General features: G+C 48.5%; 1 protein-coding gene across 9 annotated transcripts in view; it reads left to right on the forward strand.

Moving 5' to 3' along the window:
• The first annotated feature begins 11,179 nt into the window (after positions 1–11,179).
• The window catches only part of LOC119567246 (coiled-coil domain-containing protein 33), a 32,148-nt gene continuing 17,828 nt past the window's right edge, over positions 11,180–25,499 (forward strand). For 2 of the 9 annotated variants that reach the window (XM_037911484.2, XM_037911485.2), the window contains exons 1-3: positions 11,514–11,668; positions 15,759–15,895; positions 17,720–17,753. In XM_037911484.2, the coding sequence (XP_037767412.1) occupies positions 11,636–11,668; positions 15,759–15,895; positions 17,720–17,753 (204 nt within the window). In that variant the 5' untranslated portion in view covers positions 11,514–11,635. Of the gene's footprint in view, positions 11,315–11,507; positions 11,669–12,236; positions 12,359–14,683; positions 14,803–15,758; positions 15,896–17,719; positions 17,754–25,499 lie in introns of those variants that run through there. The other 7 variants (XM_037911486.2, XM_043524108.1, XM_037911488.2 and 4 more) reach the window with 7 other exon arrangements.

Below are 25,499 nucleotides of genomic sequence, written 5' to 3' on the forward strand. Positions count from 1 at the left end.
GAGACTCACAAGGGACCAGCAGGATGATCCTCAAGCCCCTAAGCTCCCAAGGCTGCTCAGATTCAGAAACTGGGGGAATCACTGGGCTGGGCCCCTCTGTTCACTATGGGGAGACTGATATTTTGTGAGGACTGGGACCAGAAGAGTGAAGGGTTTTAGCCCTGGGTGCGTCTAGGACAGCATTTCTCAAATGCGGCCATCATGGCTGCATTTGGCCACAACAACTTCCTAAGCGATGATGTGGAGTAGGGAATGCATTGGTTCCTCCCCCTCCCTCCCTGTTTCTCCTGGATGCACTGCTCTGCATGTCTCCGGAGGCAGGTGGGGCACAACACTGAAGGAGAAAGTGAGTTCTCTAACTGGGGAGGGACGGGGGCTTTGTGGACTTCAGCCCTGAGGTGGTTGGGCGGTGGGGACTTAGGGAACCTGGCTGCAGACCAGGGCTCCATCCATGGGGCTTCAGGCCCCAATACCCAGCTCTGGCCATGGGGTTTCAGATGCTGACCCCCCAGCTCTGGCCATGCAATCTTGGCCTTCAGCCATGGGGCTTCAGACTCCAACCCCTGGCCATGCAGCAGCGGGCTCTGATCCCTGGCTCTTGCTGTGTGGTACCGACCCCTAATCCTGGCGGCGGCTGTTGGCCCTGAGAACTGACCCCTGTCCACGCACTCCAATCCCCAGCCCTGGCCACTGACCCTAGGTGCCAACCCTGGGTTCCAGTGGCTGGCAGCCCTGGGTGAAGATCCCCAGCTGCAACTGCTGGCCCTGGGTGCAGATCCCCGGCACTGGCCTTGGGCTCTGGCAGATGCTGGCTCTGGATGCAGATCCCAAATGCCAGCCCCCAATGCTGGCGGCAGCCGACCCCTGGCTGCACACTCTAACCCTCAGACCTGGCCACTGCCCCCGGGCACTGCTCCTGGATGTCAACTCTGGGTTCTGGCAGATGCTGGCCATGGACACTGATCCCAGCCCCAGGTGCAGATCCCCAGCCCCAGTCACGCAGCAGCAGGTGTCAACCCAAGGCTCCTGTGGGTGCTGGCCCAGGACATTGACTCCTAGCCCTGGCTGTGCAGCATCGGGCGTGGACCCGAAGGGTGCCAACCTACAGCCCTGGTCGCACAGCACTGGGCGCTGGCTCCAGGTGCTGACCCCCAGCTGCATGGCAGCGGGTGCTGATCCCCAGCCCTGGGCGCAAATTCCCAGCCCTGGCCACACAGCCGCAGGCATCGATACTAGGCTCCAGGGGGTGCTGGCCCAGGGCACTGACTTCCAGCCCCAGGCGCTGACCCACACACCCAATCACGCAATGGCGGGGCCCCCCATACATTGCCCCTGGCCTCTGCTGCCTCACCCCCCCACCCCTCCATCCATCTTCCTTGGCCACGGCTGCCTCACCCCCCATTCCTCCATCCAAGTCTTAACTTGCCAGGCCTTGCTGTAAAAAGTGATATTAACAAATATACAAATATCATTTTTCACAGTATTATTTTTATTATTGAGTATGGACAAAAAACCCTACATAAATAAATTACAATGATTTGGGTGTGTATCCATGCATAGCTTTTTGTTTTTCCGAAAGTTATTTAAGTATTTTAGGAAAAAGTGTCAGTGCGGCCCACCAGCAAGAGTTCCCACCAAAAATTTTTTGAGAACCCCTGATCTAGGAAGAGTGCACCCAGCTGTCCCCGTGCTGCCTCTGCCTTGGGAATCACAGCCTTAAACACGCCCCCACAGCTTCGCCAATGCTGCTGCAGGGCCTGATGTGGCAGCCCTGTTAAGTGGATACATAGTTGGTTAAAAAAGGCAAACAAAGAGTAACTATTAATGGAATGATGTCGGATTGGAGGGATGTCCCAAGTGGGATTCCAAGAGGTCTGTTCTGGGTCCAGAGTTCTTCAACATCTTTATTAATGACCTGGATGTAGGTATAGAGTGCATACTGATCAAATTTGCACATGACGCAAAGCTGGAGGATACCAATACTTGCTAACACTTTGGAGGATAGGGCTAAAATTCAGCAAATCTTGACAAATTGGAGAACTGGACTGTAGACAACAAAATGAAATTCAGCAAAGACACATGTAAGGTGCTACATTTAGGGGAAAAAACCAAATGCACAAATACAGAATGGGGCTTGGCAGCAGCACTGTTGAAAAGGATCTGGGAGTTGTGATGCAGTTGCAAAAACAGCAAATGCAATTTTCAGTTGTATTAACAATCATGCAAGTTACAGGAGTGATAGTACCACTCTACTCAGCGCTGGTTAGGCCTCAGCTGGAGTACTGTGTCCAACTTTGGTCACCAATATATAGAAAGGATGTAGAGAAACTGGAAAGGATCCAAAGCAGAGTGACAAAGATGATCAGAGGGATGGAACACAAGCCATATGAGCAAAGGCTGAAGGAACTGGGTATGTTCAGTTTGGAAAAGAGGAGATTGAGGGGGAATATAATAGCGGCCTTCAAATACTTGAAAGGCTTCCATTAAAAAGGTGGAGAAAAGTTGATCTCTTTTACCACAGAGGGCAGGACAAGAGACAATGGGTTCGAACTACAGCCTAGCAGATATAGATTAAATCTGAGGAAAAACTTCCTAGCTGTAAGCACAGTAGGACCATGGAACAGATGCCTAGGGAGGTCATGGAAGCTTATTCGCTGGAAGTTTTCAAAAGACTGGATAGCCATCTGTCTTGGATGGTTCAGACACAATAAATCCTGCATCTTGGTACGGGGTTAGCCTAAATGTCTATAATTCCCTCACACAGCTGTGCCAGTGCTGCTGCAGACCCAGCTTGTCCTGTCCTCTATGCAAAGTTTTGGGTGGATGGCCTGGGGCATCTGTAGGAAATGTTCCATTAGGCACTGACCTGCTGGAGGAGTCCAACGGGGTATGCTGCAGTCGCATTCAGTATTCAACCATGCATTAGTTTCCATTCAGTGTTGTCTAGTCTCTCTTCCCTTCCTTTCTGAGGCCTCTTGGAGAGGAGGTGAGATCCTGTGGGCTTTGCTGTGAGCAATATCATGGTGACACCCAATTCTATAGCTCTATAGCTCCTTCTTGGCACCTCCATGGGGTTGTGTGGCCCTCATCGCCATGGTATATGAGAGATTAACAGAGATGTCACCTGTGTGAGGCGTGCAAATTGTCTATAAGAGATTAGCACCTGCACAGAGAGCAACGAGCTCAAATGGACTGCAGGGAAGGTTGGAGTGGTGCAGGGGGAATGAGGAAATGTTCCAAAGAGCTGCCAAAATGTTGACCTCTCCTGCCATCAAAGTGCTTCACCCTCCTACCCTAAGTGTGGGTCTCGGGCCCATCATCACTAATCCTGTCCAACATCGTAGCTGCTTCCGCTTGGCAGGAAATGATGCCCCTTGCTCTGCAACGAGGATCCAGCCATGGGGACTGTGCCTTGGTCTCCTCCAGGCTGGACTATGATAACTCACTGTGCTGTAGCTGGGCCTACATATGGAAACCACGCTGAATCTCCAGTTTGTGCAGAAGGCAGAGCCCATCTCCTTAGCTAAGGAAGGGAAGCACAGGACTCTTCACACCAGGGTTCCTTGCTCTCCAGTGGATCAACATCTGCTTTCAGTGCCAATTCAAGGCCATGGACTTGAATGGCCAGGGACCAGCTGCATCAGAGACCTCCTCTCCATCCTGATCTCACCGAGACAGCTGTCCTCCCTTGGAACAATGCAGTTGATAGTGCCCAATGTGGAGTCCTTGGTGAGGCTTTCTCCACTGAGTTGTTCAACTGCTGAATAAGCACACAGAGGAAGACCAAGCCAAAGCCTGCCATTATTCCTAGTGTGTTGCAAGACTCTCCTCTTTGTAGAGCCACACTGTGTTATACCAATAAAATAAAAACCAGCAGGATCTTATTAAAGGGGATAAGACAAAATGTCACATTCATTGTGAATACAAAAAGAATCGTAGTAGGCAGTCAGTTATAGCTATAACATTTCATTCAGTTTCGCATTCAGTCACACGTTCGTTCATACACACACACAGGTTCTGCAGCTGCTGTACAGTTACCAGTCCTGAATGTAGCTTGAGTTTGTGGCTTGGGTTTGTAGCTTGTGGCGGCTAGCTGGCCAGGAAAGCCAGGCACAAGGAAGAGCCGGGTCTCTGTTGGGCATGCACCGATGCCCTTCCATGTTGGCAGCAGAATGTTACCCTCCAAAGTCTTCCATCTCACCCATCCTTTTTGTAGGCTTTAGTTTGAATCCAGAGTCTATAGGTCTTGCTGTGTCACGCTGCCTCTGGGTTCGGAGTGACTGATCACCCGTCAATTACAGACATGACTTTCAGCCTGGGACCTGGCTTTAATGTTTCTTCAATTGCACTTTTGCTCTTTTCTTTTGAGGGTGGACTCCTCTTACTTTGTCAGGGCTGTTGTCTGCATCTTCAGCCGTTGGGTGTTTACACCACTTTATTTCATCAGGACAGGCTGGGGCTGGAGGTTGATTCCATCATCCATACATACCTCATTCACACATCTGGGGTTTTGCAAAAATGAAGCAGGGTTTTGCAAAAATGAAGGTTGCAGCAAGCTTTTACAAAATGGAGTGAGCATTTTAAAATGGACTGTGGGACAAGTTAAAATGGAGTTTGAGTTACAGTATGAACAAGTGTAAGGAATGGCAAACAGTGAACAGAAGTTACAATATAGACAAGTATAATGTATGACAGACAGTGAGCAGAAGTTACAATGTTGTAACAGTGCAAATTTCAGCGATTTAAGCAGCAATTGGATTGAAAGTGAAACTCAATTAGCCAGTTATTGGGGTAACCAGTTTTATGAATGAATGTTGTTTCATTCATAAAACTTTGCTTATGAAGTTATATTAATAAAGTGACCAATCAAAAACAATTTCATTGATCAGTTCTACAACTGCAGCAATCACAATGACAGCAATTACAACCCAGAACACAGGGAGCAAAAGCCATGACCCATGCAGAAGCAAGGAGCAGAGTCTACTATGGACGTCTCTGAACTGCACACTAATGGGTATCCTTGTAGTATCATACACAGATCTCCTGGATTGAGCATGTAGCCCAAGTTTATTTATTTACCAGCTCTCAAAATAGGAACCCCAGACAAGGATACAGAGGTGTTTGAGGTCTTGAGGGGTGGGGTGGTCTGATTCCTAAAGCAGTGTCTGCTTTGTAGTCAGTGGCAATAATTTGCCAAGGAACCCTTGGGGTGATAACCTTGGGGTGATTCAGCCATGGAAGACAGGCAGTGGAGAGACTCATTAGGGACCTGCCTCTTTCCCATTCTAACCAAAACTGGTCTGCAGCTTATTGGTCCATTCTTCTGCATACACAACTGATTGGTCCATCCATTCCCTTGCAGCCCCAGCTGCCAGATCCTACCCACCCAGGCCCCAGCACTCAGCCCTGGGAAGGGGGGTCCCGCAGGGAGACACTGACTGATGGCTGTTGTTGCATCCTGGGCTTGTGCCAGCAGCCCTGCCACTGTGACAGGGAGCAACATTCTCCCCACCTCCAGTGAGTACCCGTAGTGCAGGTACCCCCCACAACTTTCCCGCTCCCCCCGCAGTGTCCTCCTTTTGGGAACCTGAAATATGGTAACCCTACCTCTGAAGCACCTGGCATTGGCTGCTCTTGGAAGACAGGATACTGGGTTAGATGGCACATTAGTCTGACCCAGTATGGCTGTTCTTATGTTTGTATGTGGATGTGTGGACAGATGGATAAACTGTACTGGTGATGAGGAGGCCTTCCCCAGGCACTGGGCTGAGATGGATGACATGGTTGGATAGAGAGATGGACAGTAGTGCTGTTGTAGACACCGTCTCCCTGGAGTGGGGCCTTGTATGACTGATTTGGAGAGATGCTTGTGATTCCATGTGCCTGTCTGTCACTTCTGGAATCACTTCCTGTGCATGCCCCTGTGTCTGGGAATTGCATCACACCATCAAGGACTCTAGCCAGTGTTCTCATTCCCACAAGTACCTAGCACTTACGTTCTGGCTACATAAGCTTTGGTGTGTCTGGCTGCACTAAGACAGAAGGTCCTTGTGATCCTGCAAAATGATGCCTGTGTGCATAGAAAACAGCATTGTATCATTCACCTTGGCATCCCCAAACAGGGAATTTGGCAAGGACCCAGAACACTCTAGCTGGTTTATTATTAACCTGGTCTTAAATGGGTTCTGGAGCTTTGAACTTCAGTGAGGTCTGAGACATCTCGAGCTTGGGCTGACTGACAAGGACTGTAATGATACTGAACTAGGTTTTGGATCAGAACCAGAGCATGCTTTCTTGTGGACTTTTGAGCCTTCCCAGAATACAGCAATGCATGGAAATGAAACATATGGGGAAATAAATCAGATATTTCATAACCTTCCTAAAAGGTTAGTAACAGAGACAAGTAGCGGGTTTAGAAGCAAGGGTGGGGTGGAGTTGTGACATTATTGACATAAACTGTAACCGTATAGATCATTGTTGCAACCACTGTTATATATTTGCAGCAAATATTGTACAAAGGCTGTCATGTGAGGTGTCTAAGACATGGTTATGATTTGCTGGTTATGATTATGCTATCTGTATGCATGTATCATTTTGATTATCATACACATTGTAAGGAGAGTGATCACTTTACATAAGCTATTACCAGCAGGAGAGTGGGGTGGGGGGAGAGAAAACCTTTTGTAGTGATAATCACCCATTTTTTTCATGGTTTGTGTGTATAAAAACATCTTCTGTACTTTCCACAGTATGCATCCGATGAAGTGAGCTGTAGTGCACGAAAGCTTATGCTCAAATAAATTGGTTAGTCTCTAAAGTGCCACAAGTACTCCTTTTCTTTTTGCAAATACAGACTAACACGGCTGTTACTCTGAAACATGTATCATTTTTGTATGTAAAGTTATAAATATTGGCTCTATATTGTCTGTATTTCAAACTTGTGCTATGCTTCTGGGTGACACCCCAGACCAGTTAGCATCAGCACTGCCTAGCCTGCTTGATGGCCCATTAAGGACTGTCAGCTATACAATTGACACATTGAGAGAAGGCAGATACACCTTGTGACTCAACAAGGCATGCAGGGACATGCCTATGGACAGAACTCTAAGGTTTTTCCATGCCATGTGCTGGGTAGCTTGTGGTTGGAACAAAGAAAGCACAAGCCACATGGCAAGAGACTTTGAAAGGCAGCTGCATCTCCTCCATCTTGTCTTCAGTCCTGCTTCTGACCTCTGGAGGAACTTTGCTACAAACTGAAGTTCTGAACAGAGGACTGAATGACCCGTCCCAGCTGTGGATGTACTCCAGAGACTTGATTTGAACCTGCAGTTTATTCCATCACTGCTAGAAGCCTGAACCAAGAACTTTGCCATTACTGTCTGTAATTGATTCCATTTAACCAATTCTAGCTAGCATCTATATTTCTTTCCTTTTATGAATAAAACTTTAGATTTTAGATTCTAAAGGATTGGCAACAGCGTGATTTGTGGGTAAGATCTGACTTGTATATTGACCTGGGTCTGGGGCTTGGTCCTTTGGGATCGGGCAAACCTTTTTTCTTTTACAGGGGTATTGGTTTTCATAACCATTCATCCCCATAACGAGTGGCTGCTGGTGGTTATACTGGGAAACTGGAGTGTCTACAGGAATTGCTTGTGTGACTTATGGTTAACCAGTGGGGTAAAACCAAAGTCTTCTCTGTTTGGCTGGTTTGGTTTGCCTTAATAGTAAAGGAACTCCAGCTTTGGGCTGTAACTGCCCTGCTCTAAGCAATTTGTCCTGAACTGATACTCTCAGTTGTGTCCTGCCAGAGGCAGCATCATTACAGGGGTGTCTTATTTTTTTCTGGGTGGGCTGTCTTTTCCCCGCCTCTAAAGTTTCCTTTTCTAAATAAAAGTTAGAGGGGTGATTGTGAGGTTTTTATATTTAGGGCCCAATTCTCCATTGCTTTACACCTTGTGTACATCTGTGCAGTGTGATTGGAAATGATCTCAACATTTTATACCAGCTTAGCACAGGCATGAATGATGACACAATAATGCAAGGCAGGGAAGACCCTCCCCTGTAGTATTTTGCTTATGGAACACTGTGTTAGTACAGAAATCTCTCTTTTTAAATAGTCACTGTAAGGTCAAGTTTGGCCCGGAATTAGTCTTTGTAAATTAGTTTTCATAGACCAAAACACCCATTGAAATGGGTCCAAATACAGATGTAACATTTAAATGTTAAACGGCCCTAAAGTTAAACTTCCCCCGCAGCACTGCCAATCCAAAGCTGGTATACTGGACTCTTGCAGGTAGAAGTGACTAGAACAGTGGTTCTCAACCCCTGGCCTGTGGGGCACTTGTGGCTCAATCAGCACACAGCTCCAGCCCGTGTGACATCCTCAGGGCCATACAGGGAGTGATGAGCTGCCAGAATCTTAACAACCGGTTCCCTATAAAAAGTTCTGACAGAAGGGATGTGCCCCAGTATGTATTTTTTGTACCAACAGGGTCACCATACGTCCGTATTTTCCATACCATACTTCCGTATTTTTAAAATTTAAAAATTCCTCCCGGACGGCGATTTAAGAACCAAAAAGCCTGACCTGTCCGGGAAAATATGGCTGGATGTTAACCCTGCCTAAAGTTCTCTTTTTAAAAGATGGGCCTGAACTAGAAACGAGCTCCGTTTCACATGTGTGGGTCCCCGCCACTCCCTGGGGGTGTGCTAGGGTGACCAGATGTCCCGATTTTATAGGGACAGTCCTGATTTTGGGGTCTTTTTCTTATATAGGGTCCTATTACCCCCCCACCCCGTCCTGATTTTTCACACTTGCTGTCTGGTCACCCTAGGGTGTGCACATGTGTGGGTCCCTGCTGCTCCCTACCCCCCTCATTGAAGCTGGTGTGCAGGGTTATTGCCCTGGGAACTGCAGGGCACCAGTGGACATGGGGCCAGCTGCAGACAGGGGCATGGGGCAGGGCTAGTTGAAGGCAGGGGGTGCGGGGCTGGCTGCAGGCAGGGCAGGGGGTGCGGAGCTGGCTGGAGACAGGAGGGTGCGGGGTTGGCTAGCGGCAAGGGGGTGTGGGGCTGGCTGGAGGCAGAGCAGGGGCTGACTGGAGGTAGGGGCTGGCTGCAGGCAGGGCAGGGGGGTGCAGGGCTGGCTGGAGAGAGGGGGTGTGAGGCTGGCTGGCTTTGGGCAGGGCTGCAGGGGGGTGCAACAGGGGTTGGCTGGAGACGGGGGGTGTGGGTCTGGCTAGCTTCGGGTAGGGGGGTGCGGCAGGGGTTGGCTGGAGACAGGGCAGGGGGTGCGGCAGGGGCTGGCTGCGGGCAGCGGGTGCAGGACTGGCTGGAGACAGGGCAGGGGGTGCGTGCTGCAGGGGTTGGCCGGAGACAGGGCAGGGGGTGCGGCATGGGCTGGCTGCGGGCAGGGGGTGCGGCGCTGGTGTGGGCAGGGCAGGGGGTGCGTGCTGCAGGGGTTGTCTGGAAACAGGGCAGGGGGTGCGGCAGGGGCTGGCTGCAGGCAGGGGGTGTGGGGGTAGCTGGAGGCAAGGGCTGGCTGCGGGCAGGAGGTGCGGGGGTGGCTGGAGGCAGGGGCTGGCTGCAGGCAGGGGGTGCGGGGGTGGCTGGAGGCAGGAGCTGGCTGCGGGCAGGGGGTGCGGGGGTGGCTGGAGATGGGGGCTGGCTGCAGGCAGGGAGTGCGGGGGTGGCTGGAGATGGGGGCTGGCTGCAGGCAGGGGGTGCGGGGGTGGCTGCAGGCAGGGGCTGGCTGCAGGCAGGGGGTGCAGGGGTGGCTGGAGGCAGGAGCTGGCTGCAGGCAGGGGGTGCAGGGGTGGCTGGAGGCAGGAGCTGGCTGCGGGCAGGGGGTGCGGGGGTGGCTGGAGATGGGGGCTGGCTGCAGGCAGGGGGTGCGGGGGTGACTGCAGGCAGGGGCTGGCTGCGGGCAGGGGGTGCGGGGGTGGCTGGAGACAGGGGCTGGCTGCGGGCAGGGGGTGCAGGGGTGGCTGGAGACGGGGGCTGGCTGCAGGCAGGGGGTGCGGGGGTGGCTGGAGGCAGGAGCTGGCCACGGGCAGGAGGTGGAGGGGTGGCTGGAGGCAGGGGCTGGCTGCAGGCAGGGTGGTGGGTACTCACGGGGAGAGTAGCTCGGAGCAGCCCGAGCAGCAGGACGCAGCCCAGGCCCAGCTGAGCAGCCAGGGACCCACCAGGCAGCAGCAGGAGCCCCAGGGCCAGGGGTCAGGGGAGCAGCAGGAGCAGCAACAGGGCTCGTGCCCAGGGCCAGGTGGCAGCCCACATGGCTCCCGCAGCGCAGCGCCCCCGGCGGCCGGAGGAGGAATTGCATCACTTCCCAGCCGGAGCCCATCAAAGCCTCAGTGCCCCCTGCAGGGAAGCGGGTTAACAACGGTTTCTAACACTACTTCAAAATTTAACAACTGGTTCGTGCGAACCGGTGCAAACCGGCTCCAGCTCACCACTGCATACAGGTAGTATATATATTGTGTGGATGAGGCCCATATAACATATAGATGCATATGTGGCCCACAGTGGTAAATAGGTTGAGAACCATTGGACTAGAAACTGACTTACTACATAAATGAAACTGACCACTTTATTTTCATTGTCCCAATCAGAGAATGCAAAGGATAAACTAATAGAATTAGTGGTGAAAAGTCCATGACATTTGTAATGACTTACGGGGTAATAAAGATAAAGAAATCTAGGTGCCCAGCAGGTGTAAATCTGCATAACTGCATCAATTTATTCCATCACTGACTTCAATTGAGTGGTGCCCGGGGTTGTTTTTTTAGCTTGGCAGTACCCATGTAACAAACTGCTTCGATGGAGACACAGAACAACAGGTTTGTGTTGCTCAAGGTTTTTCATCTAGGCTAACTTTTTCAGTGCTTCAGTCCACCCATAGATGTAGAACTAGAAGAGGCCTGATTTTCTGGTTCTGAAGTCAATAGAAGCCTGGGGGCTCAGCACCTCTGCTAATCAGGCAGGTGTCGAAACCTGGATTTGCATACTTGACCTTAGGCCCTTGGTTCTCCATCAGAGCGGCTCACCCCTCTCTTTCCCTTCCACACATCTGCTGTGGCAGTGAGAAAACCTGTGGGGTGCACACTTTGTGCACTGAAGCTGGAGTTCAAAGGGAGCCTTTCCTGTGCGGTTGCTAAGAGGAACCTTCTTGTTGTAGCAACAGCAGCACAGTGTGAGCTGTGAATGCACAAAGGAAGCAGGTGGTGCCTGCGTAAACCGAAACCCCTCTTGCTAGCAAAAAGTTCCTCAAAGACGCCTGGCTTCCCTCATGCTGCAGGCTACTAAGTCCTCTGTAAGTTTGGTGTCCTACTGCCTTTTCCTAGGCAGCTTGCAGCCTTGGTAGGGTGTGTGTCCAAGCCCCCTGTGGTCAGGACAGCAGAGAATGGGATCGCTGATTTGCCTTTGAGCTCTGGAGTTTGCATAGTTCTGTGGGTGTTGCTGTTTGACGTGACAGACACCTGGCAACAAACTGGTTATCACGGATGGCTGGCCTGCCAGTGAAGGGTGAGACCAGTTATCTCTGGAGCCCAGAGTCTCTCAGGAGCAGCAGCAGCAGCCTATGGGAGACGGCTTGGAATGAGCTAGTAGGATAGGGGCCAGGTACAGGTGGTGGATGGCTTGGTATTACAGGCCGTTCTCCTCAACCGTGAGTATTCAGGGCTGCAAACGGGGGTAGGGGACCATGAACCATCTCTCTTTGTCTCTCACATTAAATTAAGTGCTGGCAAAGGGTGCCAGACTGACAGCTCTGGGAGTGCATTCTTCTCATTAGCAACAGCACAGATGCAGCCCAGGCAATGCACACTAACCCCTTCTGCGCCATGCAATCACATGGCAGCCCTAATCTGGAGAGACCATTTCAGAACAGGAGACCCCCATCCCCATGACCCATTCAGTCCTTAGCCTTGCTGCTAGCAAAGGGGGCAGGTAGCTCTTGCCCTTGTAGGCCCCTCACAGCTGTGAGGAGACAGGGCTTAATTGTAATGAAGAGCAAGAGGATTGTTTGCTGAGCCTGCTGGACACAGACAGACCCTGGGATCCTCTCTGCTCTCTAGCTCTCAGGCTGACTAGCGCTAGCTAGTGTCAGGGCCTCTGTAGCTCCTGGCCAGGACTCTGCAGCCACGGGTAGACTGCTGCCCATGCTGCAGTGCTGAGCATGGCTTTTGTGAGCGTTACATTTTGAAAGCTCATGTGTCAAGGTATCTTTCCACCAGAGGTGATGCAACATGATCAGATGCAGCGTCAGATATAACCAATATGCTTTTATGGTTGTGGGCACCAGAGTGTCGTGGCGGGGAACAAATCATTGTGGACAGTGGAGGTTCCAGCGAAGCAGGTATATTTTCAGAGTTAATGACTAGCAGTTGGGAAACATGACCCTGCTTTGTGTTACAGAGATTGTGAGATAACTGAATTAGCAATATTTGGGCTTGCACTGGATTTCTATCACTTGAGTTAAGAAAATCAATGTTTTAAGATTGCCGGGAGAGAACTTTGTTTGCACTGTGTCACCTCTGTTTGATTAGTTCAGCAACGTGTGGTGTTCACTGAAGTAGGATTTGTCCCTGATAATTAGGCACCAACAAATCGGATGTAAATCACTCATTTACATGAGGTGTACAATGCAAAGTGTGCACAGTTCCATTTTGATGAAGTGAAGCGATGCAAAAGACGGTGTTGTCACCATGCCTCAGTGGGTCAGGGCTGAGGATACGAGATTCAGGACAAACTGCTGAGAAATAGGGCAGACTTACCCCAAATTAGTGATTATTCTATTGTTAGATATACCAAGCCTGAAACAAAAGTAAACTTCTGTCTTACCACACTGGTTAACTAGAAGTCAGAAATGCAGTCTCCTTAGGCATTCCAGCACGCATTTCACCATCCAGACACTAGACATTATGATGAATCATAGAAGATTAGGGTTGGAAGAGACCTCAGGAGGTAATCTAGTCCAACCCCCTGCTCAAAGCAGGACCAACCCCAACTAAATCACGCCAGCCAGGGCTTTCTCAAGCCAGGCCTTAAAAACATCTAAGGATGAGTGCTTATTGAAAACCAATTTCATGAGACAAAGAGTCCTTCTAATCCCAAGAGATCAGCCACGCAGCCAGGTCAATATATTGCTCAGATCTTACCTAACAATCATGCTGTTGCCAATCCTTTAGTATCTAATATATAAAGGTTTATTTATAAGAGAAAAGAAAGAGGAGAGAGTTAAAATGGTTAAGGAAATCAAATACATATAATCCTTGCAGAGTTCTTATATCAGGTTTGAAGCAGTGATGAATAAACTGCTGGCTTGTAAAGTCCTCAGTTCATTGATTGGAATATTCCTTTTAGTGTAAGTCTATAGTCCAGAGATCAGAGCAGGAAAGAGGCAAAATGGAGATGCTTCCAGGGTCCTTTATATCTTCTCCCAGGTGGAGGGACTGCTCTCAGTCTTAGTTTGTGGAAAAGTACAGGCACAAGATGGAGTCCAGGGTCACATCCCCTTGCATTCTTTGATGACTCATAAGAGCAGCCATTACCACTGTGCCCTCTAAGCTGTGCGCATGTGCATGCGCACCCAGATCCTAAACCCCGCGCACATGGCGAAACACCGCACGCACAAAAATTTGCACAGAAGAAATTTTTTGCCCACACGGCCTGTCAAAAATTAGAGGGAACATTGGCCATTACCCATATTTTGGCTAAAGCATCTACAACTCACTCGGCAGGGACAAGCTTCTTCTATGGCCCATTTTGTCCTTTAACGGGCCATCTACCTGAATGGTCCATGTGCAATGTGCTGGCTAGACTGGATGTAAACTACCTTGTGGGTGTTCCCCCAGAAGCAAACACATGAAATACTGGTACATAATCAATATTTATAACTTCACATACAAAGATGATACATGCATATAAACAGGATAATCATATTTGATAGACTGTAACTTTTCCATTGACATACTTACATGACATACTTTGTACAAGATTTGTTTCAATAATAGTGGCAATATTAATCATATAAATGGTCATATTTCAATCATACAGCATCATGTGTGTTCACCAAACATACCTACTACTTTAATAAGTGGGTGAAACAGTTTATCTCAGATCTTAGGTGGACCTGTCACTCTGGTAGCTGAGTCCCTCACAGTGCAGCAAGGATTTAGGAGCCCTGTTCTAGAGCTGGACCCACAGTGGGTAGGGTGGTCACCTTGGGTAGGGTGAACTGGGGTGAGGAGGCAAGCAGCAGCCAGGTGGGCACACCAGATGGACGGCAAGGAGATTAGCAGGGGGGCTAGGGACGGCCCTGGCCCTTAGGCACAGAGAGCAGACATGACATACCCAAGGTCACACATAAGACCCAGCTTTCCTGAGCCCAGTCCAGTGCCAACCATCTTGGCAAATTTGCACTGAAATGTCAAGGCTGCCTGAGAATTAGTGATTAGGCTGAAACATCTGGAGGCCTGAGAGAGACTGAATGTAACTGATCCCTCTGGAATTGTGCCAGAGTTAACAACTCATACCAATGCCAAAAGTGCCTTGTGTGATCTTCAATGACCCTATAATAAATAAAGTGGGGGGATAGCTCCCTTTGATGGACACCCAGCCAGCCACCTGACCAAAAGAGCCAATGGGAAGGTAGAACTTTTTAAAGTTGGGAAAGAAACTTTCCCTTTGTCTGTTCTCTCTGGGCTGGAGGGTCAGAGTAGCCATGCTATAAGCAGCTAAGCCAGGTCTGATTATAAGTCCTCAGATCATGCCTAGAGCTACTTATCTGAACTCCAATGTGTAAGTAGATCAGAATGTTAACTAGATGCAATTAGGGTTATTTCTTATTGGCTTGTGGACTCCTCTGTGCTAACTCCAGATGCTTTTGTTTGTGTGTAACCTTTAAGCTGAACCCCCAAGAAAGCTATTTTGGGTGCTTGATTTTTGGAATTGCTCTTTTAAAATCTAGCAAAAGCCTAGGTTCCAGATGTATTTTCTTCCTTTTTGTTTTTAATAAAATTTACCTTTTTTAAGAACAGGATTGGATTTTTGGTGTCCTAAGAGGTTTGTGCATGTTGTTTGATTAGCTGGTAGCCACAGCTAATTTCCTTTGTTTCCTTTTTCAGCTCTTCCTGGGATGGGGGTGAAAGGGCTTGAGGGCACCCCACAGGGAGGAATTCCCAAGTGCTCCTTCCTGGGTTCAAAAGGGGTTTTGTTACATTTGGGTGATGGCAGCGTTTATCAAGCCAAGGTCAGAGAAAAGCTGTAACCTTGAGAGTTTAATACAAGCCTGAAGTGGCCAGTATTCATTTTTAAAATCCTTGCGGGCCCCACTTCTGCACTCGGAGTGACAGAGTTGGGATTCAGCCTTGACAGACCCCAAGTGGTCCTGGGCTGGGCTGTTCATCTCCTCTGAAAGATGAAGCATCGGAAAGACCAAACAGGGCCAAGTAAACAGCCAGACCAGATGAACTCTTAGGAAACACAGAGCATCTCTTCAGACAAGTGCCCTAAGTAAAGAGAGAAGGAGAGGAAGGACATAGGAGAGCTTCTGTTATGGTATCAGCCTGGCTTCCATGTTAGGGACCAGATCTGGAAATCAGCATCAATCCACAGAAGTCAGCAGAACTATGTCAATTTACATCAGCTGAGGATCTGGCCTCAATTCCCTCACCTGAGGTGTTCTGCATGGCACCGGCCCCACATTCTGTAAGCTTTGCTCCATCCATGGTGACCTTCTAAACTCCTTCTTGCAGCTTAACCAAGATAATGACGTCTCCCTCCCGCCCCCTGATGCTGTAGCTGAGATTCTGCCAGATAAGCAGATGCTCCTATATGAAAAGGCAGGCGGCCCAGCAGACAGTGACGTGGATGATGCAGATATGCTCAGAAGGTATGGGGAGCAGTGTTCCAGCTTGGGCTGGAAATCTCTTTGTCTCTGGTAGATGTGTCCTTAGGCACCTCCCCTGGTCCTCCTGCACCAGCTTCTTCCTCCTGCCTCCCACTGGTAGTCCATTGCTAGTGTCATTTTAGGAACATAGGGATTGGCTGACTGAACCAACCCCAAGGTCCATCTAGCCCAGTATCCTGTCTCTGTGGTGGCTTCAGAGGCAGGTGTGAGACCTCCACCTTGGGAAGCTAGGGAATAACCTGCTCTTATCAGAAGTTCCCTCCTAACCCCCAGCACTTTCTTTTTGTGAATATTTTGCCCCTGCTAGTAAAAGAATGATGGTCCTGACTGGAGCCAGTGACAGTGTGGGGAGTGGTGGGCAACCTTCCTTGTGATCCCTCCCTGCACCCATCCTGCAGTCCTGTGCCCCACACAGTTGGGCCAATGTCCTTCCATCCTGATATGTCTCACCGCTGAATCGTGTTGAATTGGGCCAGGCTGAGTAGTGGCTTCTTAATGCAGACACATCCCAAGGGCTCGCTGGAAGTCATTAGTAGACTCACTTCACTAGGACCACAAGAGAGATTGTACTCTGGCCCCAATGGTGCAAGAGCGCAGCATTAGCATGGGGCACACACATCCCAGCTCACTGGGCTTTGATTGGTTTTCTGGGGCACTTCCTGCCTCCCAGCTGACTCACAGGCCCAGCCAGGTAAAGTCAAATCACCTCTTACCACCTTCTGCTCAGCCCTCTCCCCTCCTCCTCCTGTGCTCCTCTGCCTCATTGGGCATAGGCTGCCCACTTCTGAGCTGGGTCTTCCTGGGGCAAGCCTGGCCAGCTGCTGGCCTGGTGGGAAAGCACAGTGCATTAGGAATCACTTCACACCACAGAGGTCTGTCCATAATGTATTGCATGGGACCCAGCATGCCATTCAGCAGTGGGACCTAGTTCAGAAGGAGGTGAGCTGGTCAGGTTAGTCCATGGTAGGGGAAAGAACTAGAGGATATGGGGAGACAAAAGACAGCTGGTATTTAAGGACCCAACATCCTCTGCAAGGCAAAAGGCCCAGTCCTCCCCCCCACACACACCTGCACCCTTCTCACAGCACCCTCATCCTGCCTGCCCCAACGGCCAGCTTCCAGCCTGCCTGACTTCTGGAAGCCCTCCTCCAGTATTGGGTTTCCATCTTGCCCAGTACAGTTGGCACAGGCTTCCCCAGCGCCTTGGGCAGAAGCGAACTGGTTGAGACCCCACCTTGACAGCACAGAGCTGATGCCTGGAGGCTGGGGCAAGCCACCAGAAGAAATGGCATGCCTTGACAGGGAGTACAGCTGTTTCTCCTTGTATTGCCTAGTGACTTGGGGCTGCTCCTGGATGCTCAGTTAGCTGTGGTGGCTGAGAGTTTGTTTGTTTTTCCATCTACCTTTGGCAAGAACCTAGGGACATCTCCACAGTCATCCAGGCCTTGTAAGTTCCAAACTGGGACCTGATCCAAGGTCCTTTGAAGTCAACAGAAAGACCCTCATTGACTCTGATAGGCATTGGATCAGGCCCTGGATTAGTGCAGTGGGCTACTGGCTGTCTGCCAGACTAGCAGTGGCTCAGAGCAGGGGCATGTCACCCTTTGCTCCAAGATCTGCACTGGCTCTCAGGCAGCTTGAGATGTTATTTTGGGCACCATCAAACCAAACCGTCTTGAGACCTACCTGCTTCCTCCCTCAGGCAGGGAGGGACAAAGGGAAGGGACTTCACAAGTTATTTCTTGCTCTGATGGGCTTGCAGGTTGCCTGGCTCCCATCCATGACCCTTTGCTTTCTGTTCTGCAGAACCCAGGATGTCACCAGGTTCCATCTGGATCAGGTGAGTAAATGTGGCTGCTTGTTTTCACTCCTAGAGGAGACATGATGGTAAGGAACCAGGGAGGGCAATGGACAAAGCAGGCTAGAAGTGTGGGTAACTGGGCACTCCAAGTCTGGCAAGGTACAACTAACATTGGCCAGACAGGAAAGGGGTGGGATGTGAGGCAGGGAGGGAAATGAGTGAGTCAGGACAACATGGGGCTCAGTGGACAATGTGAGTAACACTCTGTGGACACTGCTGGGCTTGGGCAGTGCCAGGTGGGTGGGAAGTAAGCAGCAGGGTGTGGTGGAGGCCTGTTGTTAATCAATGGTTGTTGACTGTTTCATGTTGTTCTCAAGTGAGCTGCAAACCAAACCGCCAAAGATTCATCCAGCTGTAGTGCACCATTCTGTGCTCTGGCTCTGCAGCCTGTCTGTTGGAGGAAGGGCTAAATGAAGTGTGTGGCTTGTCATAACTTCCTAGGATAGCCATGGGAACAAGATCCTTTCCATTGATAATATACAGATAAATAGCTTGGCAGCTATTTTCCATTAAGGCTTGATCCGGAGCCCACTGAAGTCAGTGAGGATCTTTCCCTTGATTTTAACAGGATTTGTATCAGACCTGCAGCTAACTCTGTGTGTGACATGCACAGGGCCTCCCACCTAGATACCAGCAACCTACAGAGAGCAGGAGAAGCAAGAGCAAATAATGAGACATCCCAGCTGGCTGGCCATCTTAGTATTTGCAATTAAATGCTGCCCTCTGCGGGAAAGAATAGGAAGTGCCGGAGCATCATGCAGAATTGATCATGAAGGGATTTGATTTGAGCAGGGATTTAATTTTGTTTCAATTATTACACAATTTCAAAAGAAAAAAAATCATTTTGTAGTGGTACAAAAAAAAAAGAATTGAAATTTCCCACAAAAGAAATTTCTGGGAAAAAATTGGGGCAGCTGGAGTGTGAGAGTGAGATACAAACATGCAGAGGGACTAGTCAGAGAAAGGTAACTGGGATGTGTTTCTGTATTGCCTTGCAATGAGCAACACTACATCGGACAGGGAGTAATTAGATACAGGCTAGTCCCAGGTGGCACCAAACTCCAGGCTGGGATTTCCCATGGACCATCAGCAAGCAAAGTCTGTGTTACATAGAGCAACCTATCCAGAGTCAGGTCAGAGATTAGGGGTTCCTGGCTTCTAGTGTCATGCTCTCCAGTGAACCACATTGCCAGTCAGCAAAAATGAGGGGACAAAACAGGGCAAACCCGTTCTGTGAATGCCCGTTGATGTAAGCGCAGAGCTCTTCTGGGTCAAGGTTTCACATGGGGCAGCTGAGCTAGCATCCCAGACAGCACAGTGCACGTGGCCACATGCCAGCAGCAGACTCCAGCACTTCAGGACTCTGACGGGCTCCTTTCATAGCAGCACAGCATGGGGCGCTCAGGTAGGACCAAGGGGAATTACAGGCCCCACCAAAATTGTTGACTTTAACAACAGGCTGACCTGACCCAGCTTCCCAGCCAAGGAGGGGACTCATCAGAGCTGCTCTTGGGCCACCTCTCTTGGGTTCAGAATGGTATGAAGTACTCCCTGCCCCTGCCAGAAGGTCCTCTCTTGTTGATTGTGTAACTATCCTACTGGGTGCAATAGGGAAATCTGTGCTGCCTAGAGGAGATGGTTTAGAAACCCCGTAAAAAGGCTCTCACTCTCTGTTAAATTCTGTAGGGTTTGGGAATCATGTTTATAAGGACCCCAGAGGTTTCATCCCTATGAAAGTGTCAAAGTCAGATTCAGGACTCACATAATTTGTCAGACCACTCTGTTTATTAGCAAAGCGCCTGGCTAATGCACCCAGATGTGAGCCCTTCTCTGAGGTTCAAGATAACTTATTTATACAGCTAAGCCAAAGCCAATTTAACATAAGAGACAAAAGAAAGCAGAAACTGACAAATATACATACATATCTTATTTGCATACTAACGTTTACCAATCTCCTAGCTCAGTAGGAGCTCTAAGTTAATTAGTTTGAGGACCCCTTGTCTCACACGCCTTAATGTTTCTCTTCCTGACAACTGTATTTCAACAAACCCTTCAGGTAGCATTTCTTTAATGAATTGTAATTTCAATATAATTCATTCTTAATTCATTCTACTTTCACAATCCCTCCTTTTGGTCAAGCTACGCAATGACCAACAATGACTGGGTTCCACATATCAATAGTTCTTTATCTCTTTGTTCATCAGTGATATTTAAAATCATCAAATTAGCACTCTGGTTTGGGGCAGCTATCTGTGTAGCATGCCTGATACAATTTTGGATAGTAACTGAAAACATAGGAAAGTAACTGAAAACATACAAAAATTATTAGGATTCCAAACAGGAGAGTTAGGGCTCCCTGAAACAACCAGTTTCCTATGCCAGAGAAATTGAAAAGGTTACTTAGCCACTTCCATAAAGAACTTGGCTCTTCGTGGGGAAGATATGCGATTTGTTCTAAGTGGCTAGCACGATCTATTACCTCATTGGTGTTGTCTGGTATATATACACAGCAGTCTTTTCCAATGAGAGCACAAGTCCCTCCTTTTGCCGCCAGCGCTATGTCCAATGCCTGACGGTTTTGGAGGGCCATCTGTCGGATTGCCCCTGTTTCTTTGGCCAGGGCTCTTAAACTTTCTCCGGTTTCATTTGCCATTATTTCAACTACTGCTTGTAACCTTAGGAGCCTTTTTGCATGGTGTATTACTCCCCCTAATGGTATTAAGGAACTGCCAATGGCCTCTTCCCAGGTTAAGGGGCTTATGTTATTTACGTGCCGTTGGGCATCTGTTAAGTCCCTTCTTTTTCGCCTGAAATTGCGGAGGCGTTCTCGAGGGAAGGTTCCTAGCACTCGGAATTGTGGGAAGAGTCAGGCAGGATAACAGGTTCCTGACCAATTAGCTGTTAGTTCGGTATAAGCTCTGGTCCCACACACCCAGTGATGGCCTATTAAGGCCGGGAAGGGTTGGTTGCACCCATTTGTCAGATAGGTGTTTGCAAAGGAGGAGTAGTATCCCCCAAAGGGTACAGGGTAATTCTCCTTACGAGGAGTGGTATTATTTGCATGACATTGAAAGATTGTATTGTTTTCACTAAGGTTACTGTAGGGGGAACATGAGATTGATTTCTCTGTTTGATCCCAGGTTGAGAAAAAATTCATATCTCCATACCCGGCCCGCCACTTTTTAGTTTTGTTTGAATAATCCCATACACCATTGGCCACAATATGCTGAAGGCAACGGCTTTTCCCCTGATCCAGCCCTCTCCCATTACACACCCAGCACCAATGACCTTTTCCCTCCACCACACTTATCCATTTAGTTGCATTTATTCCCACCGCTTTCCAAGTGTCATTGCTGATCCATATTTTGTTAAATGGACGAGGCCCTCCAGTGAGGTCTGGAGACTTGAGTGGGATAGCCAGGACAGGAACACCAGTTTGAGAGTGGGCTGGGATGTGGCTGCAGACCCAGCAATTAAAAATATTAAGGGTCTGAGCTATCCACACCTGCTGCTGGATAAAGTAATTGTCATTGTGGTCTCCCCAGACCGTAAGATACCAGCAGCCGAGGAACAGCGTCTGCTTCTGGCAACCCTTACGAGAGCGTAGATTGTAAGGTATTGCAGACTGTTCCTCTACGTCTTCTTGTGGAGTCAAAATTGACTCTTTGTTGTCCTGAGGTGATGACTGGTTCTCTGGGGATGGTGCCTTTTTACACTGTGAAGCATGTATCCACGCTGCGATGCCAGATAGTTTAACAGCCGTCTGTGTAGTAAGCAGTACCTAATGAGGACCTTCCACTGGGGCTCCAAGGTGTGCTTTCGATGATGGCGCCGTACGTAGACCCAATCACCTGGCTTGAGGTTGTGGCAAGCATCGGAGGTGGGTTCCGTGGGCCAGGCGACTCGAACCTGTGAATGGAAGTGACTTACAGCTTGTATTAGTCCCTTGCAATACTGAAGGAGCGCACTGTGAGTCAAGTTCAAATCTGGAACAGGAGTAATAGTAGTCATAGCTCGCATAGAACGTCCCATAACACTTTCAAAGGGACTTAATTTATGCCTTTGGGATGGAGTGGATCTCATGTCCATAAGGGCTAATGGTAAGGCTACTGGCCAGCTTAATCCTGTAGAGTCACAAATTTTAGCAAGCTTATTCTTAAGTACCCCATTTCGTCTTTCAACTGCACCTGCACTCTGTGGGTGGTAGGGACAGTGCAACAGGTATTTGATGTGCAATATACGGTCCAGGTGTTGAACAAGTTGTCCAGTAAAATGTGTACCCCGATCACTGGACAGAGTAGCAGGAATTCCCTTGGCAGGCATAATATGATTTAACAAACATTTGGCAACAGACAGTGAGTCAGCCTTGCGACAAGGAAAGGCTTCAATCCAACTGGAGAATAAACATACTATAACCAATATAAATTCATACTGTTGACACTTAGGCATTTGTGCAAGAACAGTGCTTGAGGCAGGCCCCGGAACCCCTGGACCACTTTTACAGGTTTACCAATATTCTGGCTTTGGCAAATGGTATAGGCTGCACAGTGGCGGGCTGCAAAAGACCTAAATTGGGGGGGGCCCACCATCCTGTCTTAGTTACAGCAGAGACCATCCCCTCCTTTCCGACATGCGAAACACCGTGTAGCAGGGTGGCCCGAGACGGGTAGAGTGAAAAGGGGGCTACAAAGGCGCCAGTAGGCGAGCACCAAAAGGAATCGGGATGTAGAGAGCAACCTTGGGCGACCCAGGATTCTTTCTCGGTTTCTGGGGCAGAGTCTTGGAGCAGGGCGAAGTCAGTGAGGGACCAGGAGGGTAAGAGGAGAGCGGAGAACAAGGGAATCAGACATTTCGACTAGGCACGCTGCAGCAGCCACAGCACGCAGGCAGGGGGGTAAGCCTTGGGCAACAGGGTCTAAAGTGGCAGAGAAATAAGCCACTGGGCGGTTCTTTTCTCCGTGCATCTGAGTGAGAACTCCAAGTGCACACCCAGATTGTTCGTGGCAAAAAAGGGTAAAAGGCTTAGAATAGTCAGGCAGCCCTAAGGCAGGGGCAGAAGCCAAACCCTGTTTGAGGGAAACAAAGGCAGAATTGGCCTCAGGGGGCCACGGCATGGGGTCAGGCAGAGAGACCTGGGGAGGAGGGATAGCTCAATGGTTTGAGCGTTGGCCTGCTAAACCCAGCGTTGTGAGTTCAATCCTTGAGGGGGCCATTTAGGGATCTGGGGCAAAAATTGGGGATTGGTCCTGCTTTGAGCAGGGGGTTGGACTAGATGACCTCCTGAGGTCCCTTCCAACCCTGATATTCTATAATTCTATAATTCTCTATAATCGAGTGAGTTCCTGGAGAGGTTTTGCAAGGGAGGCATATTGGGGAATCCATTGCCTGCAAAATCCAGCCATGCCTAAAAACTTCCAGACCTGGCGTGGGGAGCGGGGTCAGGGAAAGCTAAGGATAGCTTGGACGCGGGTGGGAGAAAGTGCATGGGAACCGTGGGAGAGGAGAAAGCCAAGGTATGTGACAGAAGCTTGACAGAGTTGTAGTTTAGAGCGAGAAGCTTTGTGACCCTTATTTGCTAGGGCAGTAAGGAGCACTAAAGAGTCAGTTTCAGAGGCAGACAATGAAGGGGAACAGAGGAGGAGATCATCTACATATTGGACTAGTGTGGACCTGGACGGGAAAACAAGGTCAGCAAGGTCTCGGGCTAATGCCTGGGAAAAATATGATGGGCTTTCAGTATACCCCTGGGGCAGTGTGGTCCATGTGTACTGTTGCCCCTTGTAAGAAAAGGCAAACAGGAACTGGGAGTCAGGATGAACCAGGACAGAAAAGAAAGAAGAGCACAAATCAACAACAGTAAAATGAGTTGCATCTGGGATAGAAGCCAGAATCTTTGAGAGAGGCAAGTTTTGATTCTGTCCACCTATGATTTGCCTCTTCCCACCACTGCATGAAACAATCAACCTCTCCTTTTGCCAATTTAGTTGTAGGTTGGCTGAGTTTGTCTTTTAGGACGTCTGCTCGGTCTTTGTCCCAAGATCCTAACAGTGGCCACTGAATTTTGGGATTCTCCTGAGTTAGCCTTTTGCATTCCCATACACATCTTCCCCCCCTTCCCCCAAGGTCAGCCTTTTGAAGCCATCCCCCACCCATGTCATGAGGTTTTCTGTTCATTAAAACACAACAATGCTAGCAACAAGACAAACACCACAGTCAAACAACACAAAACATAGATCCATGGTATTCTGAGTTATTCTTCCGCTGGCGCCAGCTTGCTTGTAGAGTCTAAAAACAAAAGAAACAGTTTCTACCCCCCTGGTGGGGATAGATTATTGCTTAATAATAATACCACTTTCTTTTACAAATTTCCTTGCTAATTGCAGGAAAAACAGGAATTGCCCCCACATTTTCCTGTTTTTGTTCTATAGGCAGGCCAGGTTTCAATGGCTTTTATCTTTTAAGGGTTATGGGGAAATTATCCCACTGTTTAGTCATTAAATCCCTGAGTTTTCCTTCTTATACAGCAGACCAAGTTTATAATGTTTTTCCTGCTGTGTTAAGCTTTAAGTTTTATTTACAGGTCATAACTGAGAAGCATCATTACCATACGACCTTAAAGGGTTTTTCCAAAAATCATACACAATATACGTTGTTACAGGGATACTTATTATCATTAAATTTATTTAAATTATCTTGTTATACCATGCCTTTTATTTAGACAATTTGTTTGCTGACCAGGTGTGTCCTTTATCTGCAGCTCCTTTGTGCTGCTAGTTCTTTCCTTCCTTTATCATTTAGGTAATTTGCATTTTCACAGACACTTCCTGCTTTTGGATTTAAAGCCATCAGCAGCTCAGAGACTCTATCTTAAAAGGGACACAATCAACTTTCACCAGAGTTTTGATTACTTTTAACTTCTGCTTCCAAAACACACAGCAATCTGAAAAAGAAAACCCAACCTATTGTGGCTCCCTTTGGAGCCCTAATAGCATTTTAATTAAGTAGCATGGTATGTTTGCGTTTCTTTTGCCCCTTCTACAATATACCCTGCACATGTTCTGGGGCAAATGCACATTCCTTCCATAGTTTAACTTCTATAACATTATCCATATCCATTTTTACATAAGGTGTAACTATTTCTTTTTTTTGCTTACAGAGTTTTCATGTACCTTTATCAAAGTGACAGTCTGATTACTCAGAGCCATTTTAAGACTCAGTGTTTCTAACATTGGGTTTTTTTTTTGTTTTGTGCACTTCACCCCTGCTGTTGCTTCCGAAGGGCACTGTCTTTTATTTATTTATTTATTACTACAACTCTCATCTGCTATTTTGTTACAAAAACAAACAAACAAAAAACAAACAAACAAAAAGAATCCAGAATTTTTTTTTTTTATCCTCCTGATTTTGACTGCCCTGCTGCAGCCACAACTTAAAAACATTTTAAATTTTGTAAAGCATTGAGTTACCTTTTAAGGGTTAAATGCCAAATCCCAAAGCCAAACAACACTAATTACCTGTGTCTAGCAAAAAGGTCTGTCAGTTTTGCAACTTTGAATTAAAGAGTCAAATGGATTTTTAGTGGCATTATTTAAAACAAAAACAACCAACTGGTCCTTAGAACTTTACATATTTACACACAGACAGACAGATACATACACATTTTCTTTCCCTTAACATCCCTTCCACACTGCTCTGTTTTTTTTTACATCTTACATTCCCTTTATA

The sequence above is a fragment of the Chelonia mydas genome, chromosome 10 (genome assembly GCF_015237465.2).
Source record: "Chelonia mydas isolate rCheMyd1 chromosome 10, rCheMyd1.pri.v2, whole genome shotgun sequence".
NCBI classification, from domain to species: Eukaryota; Metazoa; Chordata; order Testudines; family Cheloniidae; genus Chelonia; species Chelonia mydas.